At 42.1% G+C, this 17,041-nt stretch overlaps 1 protein-coding gene across 3 annotated transcripts; it reads left to right on the top strand.

Annotated features, from left to right (window-relative positions):
* Window positions 1-688: 688 nt before the first annotated feature.
* DDX39A (DExD-box helicase 39A) lies at window positions 689-16,495 on the top strand. Of its 3 annotated transcripts, none has more exons than XM_083352322.1 (11): window positions 689-747; window positions 3,781-3,991; window positions 4,878-5,005; window positions 6,137-6,229; window positions 7,852-8,035; window positions 11,196-11,314; window positions 12,890-13,021; window positions 13,168-13,277; window positions 13,488-13,632; window positions 13,907-14,054; window positions 16,186-16,495. In XM_083352322.1, the coding sequence occupies exons 2-11, from the start codon at window positions 3,784-3,786 to the stop codon at window positions 16,200-16,202; spliced, it is 1,284 nt and encodes a 427-aa protein (XP_083208448.1). In that variant the 5' UTR covers window positions 689-747; window positions 3,781-3,783; the 3' UTR covers window positions 16,203-16,495. The 3 variants fall into 3 exon arrangements, with proteins under 3 accessions (XP_083208448.1, XP_083208446.1, XP_083208447.1); XM_083352320.1 differs by lacking the exon at window positions 689-747 and adding an exon at window positions 765-899; XM_083352321.1 differs by lacking the exon at window positions 689-747 and having other exon boundaries at window positions 3,899-4,083; window positions 16,186-16,494.
* The last annotated feature ends 546 nt before the right edge of the window (window positions 16,496-17,041 follow it).

Here is a 17,041-nt window from a genome sequence, read left to right as displayed (position 1 = left end):
TGATTATGTCTTAACGTTTTTTGAACCCAGATCACACGCTGATTGAAAAATTAACATATGTATGTAGAGGAAAAATAATAATAAAAAGCTTACTTAAAAAGAAAGTAAAATCCTGAAACCCTTCCATTTTATTTCAAAGGTAAGTATTACAACTCCTCGTTTTCATTTATCTCAAACCCAACTCACTCTCTTGCCTCAATCGCAATTGACGGAAAGCCATCCTAATGCATTCCGTTCCTTGTGACTTCCCGTCTTTTAAAACTGTTTCTTCCTCAAAACAAGTTCGGGTTCTTACATAGTTACATTAGCAATTATTTACTAACAATACTAAGGAAAATCAATTCTTATTCCTAAACAGAAAAGCACTCGAGAACACATCTGCCCGCACCCAAAATGGCGATCAGTTCCTCTTTGCAGTTCACCGCCATACACTCGCCGGAGAAACTTCAGCTGCCCCGACTTCCCTTTCCCACTCCCGGCAGCCATTTCTCTTTCTCTGTAAAGCCACGGGACTTGAAAGACAGGAAGGAGCCGGCATGCATCCTTCCAGCCAATCATTAAGCAAGTACACGAGACTGGCAGGCCTAGGAACCGACGGTTTCCTCCTCTCTTTTGCGGGGAGGCGGGCTTTTGTTTGACGATGGCCAATGAGAGGGGGGAAAACTTCCTTCCCCAGTCCGCCCTCGTTCCAATTGGCGTGGGGCGAGCGCGTTCAGCGGTCGAAGCAGAAGCTCGAGTTGGACGCGGGTAGGTGAATTGGTACCGTGAGGCGGGAGCGAGGGAAGCGGCGTGGAAGCCCCTAAAGGGCAGGAGAGAGCCCGCCCGGCGTGCGGCTTCCTCGGACTTTCGGTCGCGGTTCCAGGGGCCGGTGACGGACAGGCGCCGGCTTGGTGTTGCACGTAAGGGCGGGGGAGGGGGAGGGAAAGGTTCTCGTGTGCTCGACTCCGTGACTGATCCGTTCAGACGATTTACTTTACCCTGCTGGGATACGTGCAAAAGCTATTTGGGGAACTGGGTTGTCTATCCGGGCACTCCCCCCCCCTCCACCCTCCACCCCCTTTTATCATGGAAAGTAAAGGTTCGAGCTGCCTCTCCGCCCGCCAAGTTAAGCGGCGCAGAAGGAGAGGTTGCAGGTTGCGGGGAGCCATAAGCTTGAAGCCGCCGCCGGTTTCGGAGGTCTTCGGCCGGGTAGGAGCCCCGCAGCTAGGCGAACTCTTGGCGACGTTCCGATTTCAACGCTCGGCTCGTAGCTTCCTCCGCCGTCCGGTCCTCCTCCTCCTCCTCGTTGGGAGCGAAGCTTTGCGCTTTTTTTTCCTCCTCCCGGCAGCAACTTCCATAGGGCCCTCCGACGGAGTATCCTAAATAAATAAATAAATAAATAAATAAATAAATAATAATAATAATAATAATAATAATAATAATAATAATAATAATAATAATAAAGTTGGAAGGGACCTTGGAGGTCATCTAGTCCAACCCCCTGCTCAGGCAGGAAACCTTATACCAGGGCTCTTCAAACTTGGCCCTTTTATGACTTGTGGACTTCGACTCCCAGAATTCCTCCGCCAGGCACGCTGGCTGAGGAATTCTGGGAGTTGAAGTCCACAAGTCATAAAAGGGCCAAGTTTGAAGAGCCCTGCCTTTTACCATTATCTAGGTGAATTAAAAACAGACAAAAGAGTATGATTAAATGTCTGTGGGAAGTTTCCCCATAAACGCAGTGCTATTTAAAAACAAAACAAAAAAAACTTATAGAAAAGTCAATTTGTAACTTCTGGGTTGGTTGAAGTCTTTTTCAGTAGTTTTTGGAAATAATGTTTTTTTACCTTTGCTAATGGTCTTTCTTTTTCTGTTTATGAATACTAAACGTTATTTATTAGATTTTATTTTTTTTACTCCACCTTTGCTTCTCAAGGGGAGATGTAGCATCCAGTTATTTCTCCCAAGAATAACTCTTGAGAAATCAATGCTTTGACCTAGAGGCACTCCTAAATGGTGGTGGTGAATTTGGACCAAGGTTTTCCTAATTCTGCATCTCAGCCACTACCCTCTTTTGCTTCAAACAAACAAAGAAAGGCTGCTTCCTATAATGCAAGTCACCTTAGGCTTAGATAGAACCTCTGGGTTTGTCTTCTCAATGCCAAGTCCCATTCTACCAACAGTGAGATGCGAGGCTGGTGTCCAGTATATCAGGAGGTCTTTGGGTTAGGGAAGTCAGAAGTATCTTTATAGGCTACCTAACTCCCAAGTTACTCTGGGTGGGTTACAACTAAAAAAAGACAATAACACAGAGAAAGTATAACTGACTTGAAGATCAAGGTACCAAAACAAATCAAATCAGCAATACAGAAGGAGGACTCCGCAGTCCCCCCTGTTCCAATAGCTTGTGAGAACAAGGTTTTTGCAATTTCCTAAAGGACATAAAGGAGGATGCTCATTCCTGAGGGCAGGAATTGTAGGATACATTATCATGTTATGAACCATTTTTAAAAAGCAATTTTGTTTATTCCTGTCTACTTCAGTTTGTGTGCGTGGTTGCACGCCTGAGTCAGTGTCAACTCTTATTGACTAGATGAACAAGCCCATGAAGTTTTCTTGGCAACCTTTTTGGAAGTGATTTCCCATTGCCTTTCTCCAAGGGCTGAGGAAAAATCTAGCCCAATGTCACCCAGCTGGCTTCATGGTACTACACAATCTCCTGGTGTTTAGTCTGATGGCTTTAATCACCACATCAAACTGGGTCTGCATTAATGGATATGTAATTTCCATAAAGCCTATGGAAATTAGCTCCATGTGAAAGAGTGGGTTAAAATTGGAGACCAGCTTAAGACTGGCTGTCAGTCCACATTTGTATTTCTTAATGGAGACTAAGTAAAAGTCCTCTTGAATGATGAGCAAATCACCTAGCCCTTTCTCTGTAGCATTGATGGAAGACTCATTATGATTAATCTGTGATTTAGCTAATCTTTTCTGTTCCTTGACAGATGAAATATTAATTAAAAGAATTAACATTGAAAATGAGTTTTCCTAATGTTAATGAGGAACAGGTAAATACAAGAGAACAATATTTTTATCCTTGATTTAAATACAGACTGTTTTAAAACGAGCATTGTCTGCATAGCATTCTTTGAAAATCCATGAAGATTGATGGGTAAAAGTATATGAAAAGAGATTGATGTCTACCATTTATAAATACATTTAGTACAGCAGGGATGAGATTATAACTTCAGCACTATAATTTTATCATAGATCTTTGAAGACTTGTTTGAAAGATAGATATGTTCTTAATAGGTTCTGTGGCTTGTGAGAAGGCCAAATCACTTAGTCAGAATCTTGTCAATTCCTTGCCCTCTGTTTTGGATTATTTTTACAACAACTTCTATGACTTAAAAAGTTTGTATTAAGGGGGAAAGAATGTGCCTACTATAATAAATGCATGGTAACATGGTTTTGATATCAACAATATTGCATGTAGCTTTTTTAAAAAATGGCATCTGACCTGAAAAATAATAGCTGAGGATGGAAAAATGAGTGATGCTGATCTTAGGCTCACAACTTGCTTGAAAAATTACAACTTTGAGAAGTTGGGAAGTTAGTCAAACTCTATCAGTAGGATTTGCTCAGAATTGATGGCTATAAATAGCTTCAAGCTGGAGTCTATTAATCGCTACCTCCAAGTACACCTGTAGTTCCATTTTAGTTTTGGTCTCCCTCATCCTGCATTTAGCTGTCATCCATCAATGTATTACAGAAGTTCTGTGCTTTTTGCTTTCCCTGAAGGATATGGCTGAGCAGGATGTGGAGAATGAGTTGCTGGATTATGAAGATGATGAAGAGCCTCAAGGAGTGACAGATGCAGCTCCTCCCCTTGTTAAAAAGGATGTGAAAGGCTCTTATGTCTCCATTCACAGTTCTGGCTTCCGAGATTTCCTGCTGAAGCCAGAATTACTTCGTGCCATTGTGGATTGTGGCTTTGAACATCCATCAGAAGGTAGGAGCTGAGCCAAGGCCTTTGGTCCCCCACATCAATCAGCCCAGTTCACCCACCGGGAAGCAACTGCCAGTGGTGCTACGCGGTGCAGGGTGAGAGCTGGGGGCTGCAGGGGTGGGATAGTTTGGTTTTAATTGTTATCGATATTGAGTCTAGCACAGCCACTGTGATGATGATCGTAGGGGGAGCTCTGTAAAATAAAATTTCAATATTGGAGATTATTACAATTGTGTGAGAAAGTATTTTTTAATTTTTAAAAAAATTTACATATCTTAGAATGTTACCAGAACTTCACTGTGGGACCAACCGATATATAAAGAGAGTATAAGTGAACAAATAATATGTCTGGTTTCTTTTACTACTTTAAACATGTTATTTAATATCTGTAAAAAACCCCAATTACTCGCTTTAGCAATTCTGAAAGAGATAAATTTCACAAAACTATATCATCTTTGAGGCAAGATCTCAGTTCAGTCTGGCACAAGAGACATAATTTTTCAGTTAGCCAAATCTGAAGTCCTGTTAGCGCCTGAGCTCCCTTTAGGATGTGGAGTAGGATCTTATATTTAAGGGGAAAGGTTAGGGATTTGCAGTATGCCAGTAAAAGCCTATTATGGAACAGCTAATTCACATCAAAGGTCTTTACAGTCTGTTACATTTGTTTTGTAATTCAAAGTGAGGCATGGGTTAAATGCCAGTAGTCTGAAAACATTACTTCCTTATGGGATATGTATGTAGGATACTTCATCTCCAAGGATATGATACGGAATATCTGTTTGAAAGAAGGGAAGTTTGGATCAAGGCTACTGGAGTTTGTCATAGAAATGAGATACTTTCATATCTCCAGTGACTCTTGTGTAGTTATTTTTTATTCTTTCCCTATCAGTACAACATGAATGCATTCCACAGGCAATTCTAGGCATGGATGTACTATGTCAAGCCAAATCAGGCATGGGCAAGACTGCTGTTTTTGTATTGGCTACTCTGCAGCAGATTGAGCCACTGGATGGGCAGGTATGTAAAGGAAGTTGGGAAAGAGTTTGTTAACAGAAAGCTATATACCATAAGTAGGTGGTAGGAGTCTTGTAAATGTGATTCAACTACTACCATGAGTGCAACGATTCTGGGCATGGACACCAAAAAGGATAAAAATTAATGGAGATGCTGGTTTTTTTTGGTTTCATGTGCTTTTCTTACCAATTCCAATTCATAAAGAGTCAGATTCCATTTGAGGTGTTTTAGTATTTTCATCTCTGAGGTGTGTGTGAGATGGTGCTGTTGAACCTTCACCTCTTAACACAAATTTCTTGCAGTTTTAAAAAGAATAAGACTTTAATCATACAGTTAGACTTCCAGATGCTTTCAACCGTATCTCTGCTGTTGCAAAATGTTATTTCATAGTCCGGCGGAGACTCTTGATTCATGTAATAGTAATTTATTAAACTTGTATTTCGCCCAACTCTCAATGGCTTTTGATGGCTCACTACAGTCAAAGAAATTACAATAAAACATAAAAGGAACTGGAGCGTGCCAACCCTGGAGGATCTAATCAGCCAGGTAGATGTTATAGGAGATAGGCAGTCCTTCAACTAAGCAGGCACTGTCATGTAGAACCTTGTAGGTAACAGCCAGTGTCTTGAAACACACCTGCAAGCAAATTATCAACCGGTGCAGCTTGCGAGGCAGAGATGTTACATTGGCATGTCTTGGGCATCCAGTATTGTTTATGTCACAACAGTCTGAAGCTACTGGGTGGTCTTCAAGGGTAGACCTATGTAGAGAGCACTGCAGTACTCCAAGCCACAAGGTGACATGGGCATGAGCAACTGTCTGAAAGGCCCCTTGATCTAGGAAAGCACACAACTGTCTCACTAGATGAATTTTGCGAAGGCTTTCCTGGCTAGAGCTGCCACAGCAGGGCAGGGGCTGTGAATCCAGGAAGACCTCACATCTGTGCCAACCTTGAAGGGAGAAGTGCAATTCCATCCTAGGTCGAAGATGGAATATCCTGAGACCTAAGTAATTCAGACACCCACAGCCACTCTGTCTGGGTAGCGTTGAGTTGTGGAATAGCTCCTCCCCATCCAAACGACTAAAGAACTTTTCTTGATGCCTTTGTATCAGTATTTCTTTTCATTCTGCTAGGTCTCCGTGCTAGTGATGTGTCATACCCGGGAACTGGCATTTCAGATCAGTAAAGAATATGAACGCTTCTCAAAGTATATGACCAATGTCAAGGTGAGGGGCAAGTATTGCTTTGGGCTTCAAAATATTTAGAATCCTTACTATTTTTTTTAAAAAAAATCTCTGGAAATGTATTGTGAATAGCATCTATAATTAATTGGGGAAGGAGTTTATATGGAGAAAGAGAGAGAGAATGCCCTTACCTTGGCATTGGCTTGCTCGTATTTCTTCATGGACATCACCTAAACCTTTTTTGGGAGAGCTTGTAGTAGGATTCTTTTTTGGACTTTTGATATTAAGAGGAAACCACACGTACTTACCATATAAATATTCCTCTGTTCAGTCCCTTGTATTTCCAGGTACTTCTAGGAAAAGTCTCTAAGATCTCAGAGAACTGTTTCTAGTGAAAATAGACAGTTCTGAACTAATGGGATTTTGGGGGGAGGGCTGCCTTTGAGTCATTGTGGGCTCCTCGTGATTTTCTGTATAGGTCCTTGCAGTTTTCCTGGCAAAATTTCAAAAAATGGTTTGCCATTGCCTTCTGCCTAGGACCGAGAGTGACAGACAAGCCCCAAATCACCCAGCTAATACAGGACTAGAACTTTGGTCTAGTTTTCAACCCAGTGCCTTAGCTACTACACCAAACCAATGATCGTAATGGGCTAATTATTTGATTCTAAAATCTATGTACTACTAGAACTCCTACTATGTCTGTCTCTCTGTACTCTTAAGTTAGCCCAAGTGCAGTATATCACATCAATTTTTTATCCAAGGTTCCTAAAATAAGCTAAAGGATGCGTAAAATACCTAGGACTCCTGTGGAATTCAAAGTTCCATGATGTTCAGATCCATTTTATTTGCAAAGTTGCTCGCCATTGCAGCGTCTCCACAGTCAGGTGATCATAATTTCTAACACCCTCTGCCAGCTTCCCACAATCAGTGGAGAAGCTGATAGGAAATTAAGAGACGGTCCCACTCCAACTGCTTTTTTGTCTGCCCATGGTCATTCTGTTTATCTGTTTAGGTAAGTAAATATTGACTTACTATTGAAGGTTGTTTGCCACTAGAGTTAGGTTTTTTTATGATATATATACACACTCTTGTTAGATGATCATGGGACCATCCAGCAGTAGGGTAAAAATAGGATCAACCTAAAACTTAATGTTCATTTTGGTCACGTGGTTGTACTACCATTCTGTCAAAGAGTGATCCAATGGGTCACAGGATTGTCTAGTATTGTATAAAAGCTTATCTTGGCCTTCTTGTGCCCGTTTATTGTTTCAAAGTGACTGAAATCCTTGTCTCTTCCTTCTAGAAAAAAAGGTAACTAGTGTGAATCCTAGCTTTCAAGAGCTTTATTTGTTTGTGTGTGTTTGTGCATCTGTTCCCTTGATTTATTGTTGACCCCTGGTGGCTACCTAAATTAGTCCCTGTACTTTTATTAACTACATTTTTCAGAAGTGGTTTGCCATTGTTTCCTTTCCAGAGCTGAGAGTGACTGGTCCAAAGTCACCCAGCTGGCTTTGTGCCTAAGGCAGGACTAGAATTCATGGTCTCCTGGTTTCTAGCCTGGTACCGTATTGCTACACCAAAGGTGCTGTGTTTGAATTTTATTTACTGCATTGTATAAATAATGCATTGCAAAGTCATCCGAGTGATTTCCGATTCTCCTGCAGGTGTCAGTTTTCTTTGGGGGGCTTTCTATCAAGAAAGATGAAGAGGTACTTAAGAAAAACTGTCCCCATATTGTGGTGGGAACCCCAGGCCGTACTCTAGCATTGGTGCGCAACAAGACACTCAACCTGCGCAATGTGAAGCATTTTGTTTTGGATGAATGTGACAAGATGCTCGAGCAGCTAGGTAAGAGAACTTGGGGAAGGGAAGGGGGGTGTAGGCTGGAGAAGTCCAAATAAAACTGGAATTGTTTATAGAGTATAGAATACTTTTTTATTTTTATTTTTTTAATTTTAATTCCATTTATATCCCACCCTTCTCCGAAGACTCAGGGCGGCTTACAAGCTTAGCAGTAGCCTTCATTCTATGTATATGCCTGCTTATTAGGGCTTTCACACACACACCCCAAGCGGCATTATTACAAAGTCAGCTTATTGCCCCCAACAATCTGGGTCCTCATTTTACCTACCTCGGAAGGATGGAAGGCTGAGTCAACCTTGAGCCTGGTGGGATGCGAACCTGCACTAATTGCAGGCAGCTGGTGTTACTTAAGGAGGCATTAGCCCACTGCTCCACCAAGGCTCATACTTGACCTATTGTAGGAAAATGGCCTGGTGCCCAAATTAGAGAACAAGACACTGAGATAGAGATTTGGTGTGCATGATTCAGACTTCACTTGAACAGAGCACCCATTTATTATTCAGTAAACCGTCAGACCTTTTCAGACATCAGGAAAACCTGAAAAAATAGTGCTGCTTTAATGAATCCATCTACTGCAACCTTTAAGCAGCTATTTTCAGTGCTCATAGAAGTGAGCTGCTTTAAAAAAGTACAAGTTGCAATACTTACATGAAGTATGATGAAGTGTGTCTTCCAAATTACTGCTAAGCTTGTAAGCTGCCCTGAGTCTTCGGAGAAGGGCGGGATATAAATGGAATTTAAAAAAAAATTATATTGGAAGAGTGCCTTGCCCTGCTAGTAGTAAAGTAAAGCTCTTTTAAAGGGGTATATTGGTAACTCCCTCTCTCTTTTCCGATAGAGGAGGAACGGCTGTTAGTTTGTACAGCGAGGATGCATATCATCCTGAGACAAAACAAAAACTACCACTTTAATTCAGTTGGGATGGAATTAAAGTGCAAACACGTGGGGGGGGGAAGAGCTTAGCAATATTTCCGAATTGCTCAGTTTTATCTGATATATTTTAGAAACTTCAAAAAGAAACCTATTGCCTGCCCTGAAGAGAGGGCCTTATGACAAGGTAACAGTGAAATAGAAACACCGGAAAAAGCTTTCTGCACTGACATAATGTAAAGCAGGGGTCCCCAACCACCGGTCCATGGACTGGTACCGGGCTGCACAAACAGGCAAAGCCCCATCCGCGGGATGCAGGCAGTACATGAAACCACGCCCCCTCCGGTCCATGGAAAAACCTTTTGCCACGCAACTGGTCCCTGGTGCCCAAAAGGTTGGGGACCTCTGACAAAGCATACAAAACACACAACGTTTGGAATGCCTTTGGCTTGGAATACTTCCAGAATAGTCTGAGCAACACCCAACACAAAGGGGAAAGTTGTATTCCATCAAAAAAATGTTGAGACTCTAGAAAGAGTACAGAGAAGAGCAACAAATATGATCAGCGGACTGGAGGCTAAAACATATAAGGAACAGCTGCTGGAATTGGGTAGTTTAAGGAAGAGAAGGGTGAGGGGTGACATGATAGCAATGTTCCAGTATCTCAGGGGCTGCCACAAAGAAGAGGGAGTCAAGCTATTCTCCAAAGCACCTGAAAGCAGGACAAGAAGCAATGGATGGAAACTAGTCAAGGAGAGAAGCAACCTAGAACTAAGGAGAAACTTCCTGACAGTTAGAACAATTAACCAGTGGAACAACCTGCCTCCAGAGGTGGTGAATGCTCCAACACTGGAGGTTTTTAAGAAGAGACTGGACAGCAATTTGCCTGAAATGGTATAAGGTTTCCTGCCTGAGCAGGGGGTTGGACTAGATGACCTCCAAGGTCCCTTCCAAATTTATTATTATTATTATCAAACTCAGAAAGAGTATTGCTTTGAATTTAAAACTTCTCAAACTGGAAACATTTTTCATATTACTATTGCAAGCTTACAGCTCTGTTTTTTGCTGTGCTGTCAGAAACTCCTTATCTACAACATGCAATCAGCCATTTGTCCAAGCAGACGAACAGTGGCTTAATTCTTTTGTGCAACCTAGGAACAGGCTGCTTTGTGTGCAGGTACAAGTCATAAATCATCTATGTGCAATCAGATGTCCTTCAAGGAATAAATCACATCGCTAACCATGACTCTTGAAGAGTTGTAATCCAAAAACATACAAAAGATGCCAGGTTAAGAATCTCATATATCCTGATTTGAGCTGATCTGTATGGCATTTAAACACACCTGAAGGGAAACCTTTATAGGCCCTATAGTAATCAAAGAAAACAGGGTGCCCATTCACAAAATGTCTACTATGGTGCACATAGCTACTCACAGACTTTCACAGAAATGTTTGCTAATATTGCTAAAAGACAGTTTATCCAAGAGGTAGAATACAGAGCCCTAGAAAACAAACTGTCCATTTTGACTGTTTTCTTGGGGCTGGGCTCATTCTCCCCTGATGCTTTTTCCCAAGACTTCCATTATCCAAGAGCACGCCTTTCTTTCTCGCTTCTCCTCCCGTTTATTTCCACATCCGTTTTGTGCTTTTTCCCTGAGCTGCCTTTCCTCTCTTTTCTATGCTTTCCTTTTCTCACTTGGCGATCGCTTGCAACTCAACCTTTACCTGTCTTCTTCGAAACCCTCCTGTTAGTCAGCTCGTCCGTGGTTTTCAGTTGCAGCCTAACCTGTTGCTTTTTTCCTTTGAGAAGGATGAATAGTTGGAGCACATGAAAGCTGAGCATTGGCCTCTAATTACATTATTATGATTAATTACATGCGGCCCAGTGGCATTTTGGAAAATAAAGATGTCAAGGGCTTGTTTGAAATGCTTTTGTAAAAATCACAGTTGCGAGCATGCCACGTCAAAGGTGGTTGGGGATTATTTCTGGTACTGTTTTGCTTATTTGTATACTACAGCTGATAATTTTTTTATGGAAGGGTACAAAGAAAAAAGTGTCTGGTTTTTACAGGTTGTAATCAGAAGAGGCAAAGATGAGTTGAGGAAGCTCTCTGTAGAAATGTATAGAGCTCTGTTGCGTCTCTGTTCTCTTGGCCATTACAATAAAACATTTGAGTGTGAGAAATAGTGACAGGGAGTGGTTGAGCTAATGAATCCTTGAATTTCAAATCTGCTTTTGTTGGCAACTCTTTATTTTTATCTACGTTTCTTTTAGACATGCGCCGTGACGTACAGGAGATCTTTCGATTGACTCCCCCTGAAAAGCAGTGCATGATGTTTAGTGCCACCTTGAGCAAGGAGATCCGGCCTGTCTGCAGGAAGTTCATGCAGGATGTAAGTGCTAAAGTCTCACCTTTTGCTGCCCAGTGGGGACAGTCCATGCAGCATACACACGCAACATAGACAAAAGAGAATCTGCCGAGTCAGTTTTGTGTTCCTGTCAACATCCTGTTTGGGGCAACAGGTGGGGGTTTGAAGCAGATTGCGGGTACTTGAAAGCAGCAAATGTCAGCGGCTTAATCATGCAAATACCACAATTATAAATCAGGGCATCTGATTGAAGAAAGTAAATTGCAGTATTTGCATAATTATATTGTTACACACTTGCCATCACTTATGCCTCCTCCTAGCAACATTGCAGATACACTAGAAAGAAATCCTGGGAAGAATGTACTGTAGTTTACAATTCAATAAAATCCTAGAGGAGACCTTGCCCTGAGGGTTGGTGCAGCGAAAGTGGCTAGCTGCTTAAGACATAGGAAAAGTTAGGACTTAGTCTTGTAACTGATCCTGCCACTAGCTGTTCTGAACCAGCCTGCTACCAGCCCTGCAGATAAGGCAGGGACAACCCCTTTTACAAGAAGGCAAGAGGCTGGAACTAAGCCTGCCAAATTTATTAACATAAAAACATAAACAGAGCAAAGAGAGCAAACACGAACCATGAAACAGGAGCTATTCAAACGGTTGCCTTCAGCAAACCAGCCCTCCCACACATTCCCCTTTTAAACAGTTCAGGGCGTGGCTTCTCTCTGCCTCCTTCCGAGGTGCCCCATTGCCTTCCTCTGTTTACTCCTGATTGACTGCCTCCTGCGTCGGGCGTCCTTGAACAGGGCCAGCTGTGGGTCATCTTCATCCACACTGTCAGGCTCACACAGCTGGGTCTGCGTCATGCCCAGATGGGAGGGGCCTGGCTGAGGGCTCTGTGGAGCCTCAATATTATTCTCAGCAAGCTCTTCAACACCCCCCCCCCTCCTCCTCTGAATCGTCCGACCCAACTGCCGAACCCACAGGCTGACCCTGAATCACAACAGTAGCACAGATTCAGGTGCAGTTTAAGAGATCTGACTGCAATTATTACATGATGGTGGTCCTAAAAGGTAATAACCTGATGTATTCTACCCAACTCATTTATTTAGTTGTGAAAGATTTTTTTTTTGCTTCATTGATTGGACACAGATAAAAGTCATGATAAATGCCCATTAAGTTAGGGACCAGTTTTGTGGTTCACATTACTGAGAAATCTGTATACGCTCTTCAGCAGATTTTTTTTTTTAAAGTTGAGGCTTGATAATGTACAATCCTACAAAAGAAATAATGTTAGAATTATCTCTAGACCATATTCATAGTAGTCCTAGGAATAAAATAGAAGAGGGCCATGTTTTCTGTGGTGGCAGAAATCAGAGGATGTCCAATAGCACTTTTTTCAACTAACATGTTTAATTAATGTGTTGGAAAAAAAGTTTTTGTGAGTTATGGCTTACTTCATCGTATGTGCCAGATGTAGGAACAAACGTTATTTCTGTAAATTTCAGAATGTTTGCATTTTACATTAATATTTATTCATGACTGTATGTTGATATGTATGCACAGGAGAGGATTTTGCTATAATCATTTGTTCGCTATTTCCAGCCCATGGAGGTATTTGTAGATGACGAGACAAAGCTGACTCTGCATGGTCTGCAGCAATACTATGTAAAGCTGAAGGACACAGAGAAAAACCGCAAACTTTTTGACCTGCTGGATGTACTTGAGTTCAATCAGGTCTGTATGAAAGGATTGGCAACCATGGCTTGTAAGTGGTATCCCACCTCCTGGGGTTGGAAGCTATGGTCACAATGGGAGTTGAAGGCTAATGGGAATCTGTAGGGCTTCCAGATCAACCCCTTTTGCTCTCCCCATCCCTGCAGGTTGTGATATTTGTAAAGTCTGTGCAGCGCTGCATGGCATTAGCCCAACTTCTGATCGAGCAGAACTTCCCAGCTATTGCTATACACAGGGGCATGTCTCAGGAAGAGAGGTGAGCAGCATCAGAGTCTGAAACATGAACATCGCTTGTAGTATCTATGCTTTTGAGAATGGAATATGGGGACAATTATGTCTTGATAGTTTAAAAAAAAAAAGTCAAGCGTTGTACTAACTAGTTCTAAGTACTTTGGGCGTAAGAATCAGACTCCGCTCCGGAGAGGAATCATGAAGTTCAAGGAAGTATTTTTTATTTTTTTGGCAGGCTCTCTCGGTATCAACAGTTCAAAGACTTCCAGCGTCGTATCTTGGTGGCCACTAATCTTTTTGGCCGTGGGATGGACATAGAGCGAGTCAACATAGTCTTCAACTATGATATGCCTGAGGATTCCGATACCTATTTACACAGGGTGAGTGAAATCAGGTTTGTTGCTTCTGTTCTAATACCTTGCCAGTTGCGGTAAGGAGCTGGTGGCTTGCAAATTCTGGATGGCTTCTGATCACTCTCTTCATGGATTCCCAGCCTCTTTTTGGATTTGATTTTTCTGATGAAAATTCTTAAATGAAGTTTGCCTGATTTTTAAGTAAGCATCTGATTTATCCCTCTGACGGATATCTTTGAAATACTGGATTCAGTTTGGGGAGGAGCTTCTTTTGATCCTTCATACAATCTTCTCTCTCCAGGTGGCCCGGGCTGGGCGCTTTGGTACGAAAGGCTTGGCGATTACCTTTGTGTCAGACGAAGGTGATGCCAAAATCCTTAATGAAGTACAGGATCGCTTCGAGGTCAACGTGGCTGAGCTCCCAGAAGAGATAGACATCTCCTCTTATAGTATGTATTGATTCGTTTACCTTTCTTTATTGCATTTTATACTGCCATAATCTACGTTGATTCCTAATATATAGCCCACGCTAAACCCATATAAAATCAAAATAGCATAAAATAAGAGTTTAAAAAGTGCAGTGGCGACTTTTCCTCAGTCCTCCCAAGTACCTCTCAGGACAGTTTCCTTTTTTTTTACTATTTTCTGGAAAGTCAGCTTTAAGAGGGAAATTGTTCCACAGTAAAGAGACTGTGACACAAACAGCATTTGGAATCACCTCAAAAAGCTAGGGGACTGTCAAGACAATTTTGCAAGGATCTGCATACCGGATTAAGAAGATGGCTCAGAGAGGAAGTGATCCTGTAAGACAGGGCTTTTCGACCTTTTCACCCATTGTACCACTTTTAGAATATGGCAAAATCTGAGTACCACCAGTCACCTAGCTCCAGCCATTTCTCACTTAGGCTTGTGCAGTGCTGCCACCGGTTCAGCTCATTCCCCTCCCCCGCCACCACTTTTCTAGGATGGTCGCGTACCACCTGCCAGGTGCCAATGTACCACAGGTGGTACCCGTACCACTGGTTGAAAAGCCCTGCTGTAAGAGCCCAGGCGTATGGGGCTTGCAAGTTAAAGATCTGAACTGCACCCTAAAACCTTTTGATAACCTGCGCAGTGTAGACTTTATAGGAATATGACTACTGCAATATACGACATTTTCGGCCAATTATATTTTATGGATGCTCTTCAAAGGTACCACCAAGCAGGGTACATTACAATAACCCAGGTGTACAAATAGTCCTCAACTTACAGGCTTTTGTTTAGTGACTGAAGTTACAATGGCATTAAAAAAAAGTGACTTGTGACCGTTTTTCACACTTATGACCATTGCAGCGTCCCCATGATCACACAATCAAAATTTGGGTGCTTGGAAGCCAGCGTGTATTTATGACAGTTGCACTGTCCCGGGGTCATGTGATCACCGTTTGTATCCTCCCCAGCCAGCTTCTGACAAGGAAAGTCAACGGGGGAAGCCGGATCCACTTAATGACCGAATGATTAACTTAGCTGCAATGATTTGCTTAACTGGCAAAAAAGATTGAAATGGGGCAAAATTCATTTAGCAACTGCCTTGCTTAACAATGGAAATTTTGGACTCTATTGTGCTTGTACATTGAGGACTACCTGTATTGTACTGAGTCATGGTTGCCAGAGGTTTTTTGTTGTTGTTTTGCAGATCAGAGATAGAGATATAAAATTACAAGTGTAGCTAATGCAGGATTACTACCCGGTTCTGTTTCTGGGGATCCTATAGATCAGTGTTTCTTAAAGTTGGTTCTAGGACCCCTAAGGGTGCCCCAACATCCTGTCTGTGACCTGCAAAATCATTTTTTATCTTTGATATAGTAAATACAAACAAAAACATTTGGGGGGAGACCTCAATAATTCTTAAAAGTGGAAAGGGGTTCTGAGAAACAAATAGTTTAAGAAACTCTGCTGTAGAAGGATGATTGTGTTGCTACTTGTGCCCTACTGAGGAGAGCTAGGCCTGCACACTTGAGTGCTGGAAACAATTATAAATCCTTAAATTAGCCGGTAGCAGCAAGGGGTGGAACAAGTATCCGTTGCTGGTTTGAAAGTAAAGACACTTGCACCCTCTGTAAACTCTCTTCTACGTGTTCCATAATTGAAATATGGGGAAATGCATTTGTATAAATATATAGCATCAATATTTTTCTCAGTTAAACCTTCAGTTTGTTTAGGAGGCCAGATGCATGATAGGAATGAGCGAAAGGAGACCATGAAATGGGACTGTTGGGGTGGGGTGGGGGGGAGCAGAGATGGCTGTTTTACCAATAAGGAAGGCTGTTTTAAGGACAGGATATGACTGGTAAGGTTTCCATGTACACTTCAGATACGCTTCTTCAAAAGTAGACCTAATTAATGGAGAAACAAAGCACTGATGACAGTGCCTGCTGACTTGTACAAGGGGACAGCTTTAAGCTCCCAAGAGAACGGCCCCCTCCTAGCTTTGGAGAGTTGAGACTGGACTCTCCAGCACCGCAGAGGCAGCATTCAACTAATTCGGCTGCAGAGGATGACCGAGTAACTGACTGCTATTTTTCATCTGGTCTCTTGCAGTAGAACAAAGCCGGTAGCCTGAGTTCACGGAACCCAGAGTGGAACAGGAGGTTGAGCACATCCCACGTCTTCTGCTGAACTCAGATGAATATCTTCTTGAAAAGATACGCTATGCAAAATGTTGGGGTTTTGGTTCTTAACGTGAAGTCTTACAAAGTGCCCAGATGGTATTTTTGCCTCAGCTCAAGCCTGGGGGCTTTTTTAATTAGATGTTTCTATTTTCTGAATAGTCAGCCCCTGAGGCTATGTTTCATAAATAAAAATTTAAAATAACTTTTTGGGGCTGTCTTAATGCATAATGAATCTACTGGTTATAGAAAACACACATATGCACGTTCTTGCTTGCTTCTTCCACTTTCTGCGGTCTCCAACCTTCACTCCCTTGACCTACTTGGAGTGCTTTCAGGACAATCAATTTACCTTGTGTGTGTTGGGCTTCTCTCTAATATATACCTTGTCTAGCCTTCAGTTGGTTTCAGGTTTGCTTGAGGCTACTTGTTATTAAATAAACTAAGATGGGAATGGAAGTCCTCAAGAGGCTGCCAGTTTTGAGGAAGAGGTATATTCAGGAGCGCTGTCTTGGTACATGATAAGTACATGATACTTACATCCACTTAGGCCTTCCATTATCCAATCTAGATGGAGTACCCAAATACTAAACATCCCGTATTTTTTACTTCTTTGGAAAAATAGCAAGACTTACAATTTCAAAATAACAAAAGGATGTTGTAGGACAGCTGTGTGATAGCCCCAAATCACAAGTAACTTTTTTAAAGTAACGAATGTTGTTGAAAGGCATTTAGCTACAGCCCACTTATCAGATGCACGGAGTGGCTAAACTGATGTAGGATTTAAA

Source organism: Vipera ursinii, assembly GCF_947247035.1.
Source record: "Vipera ursinii genome assembly, chromosome: 2".
Classification (NCBI taxonomy): Eukaryota; Metazoa; Chordata; class Lepidosauria; order Squamata; family Viperidae; genus Vipera; species Vipera ursinii.
This window is presented reverse-complemented; position numbering and strand designations above follow the sequence as displayed.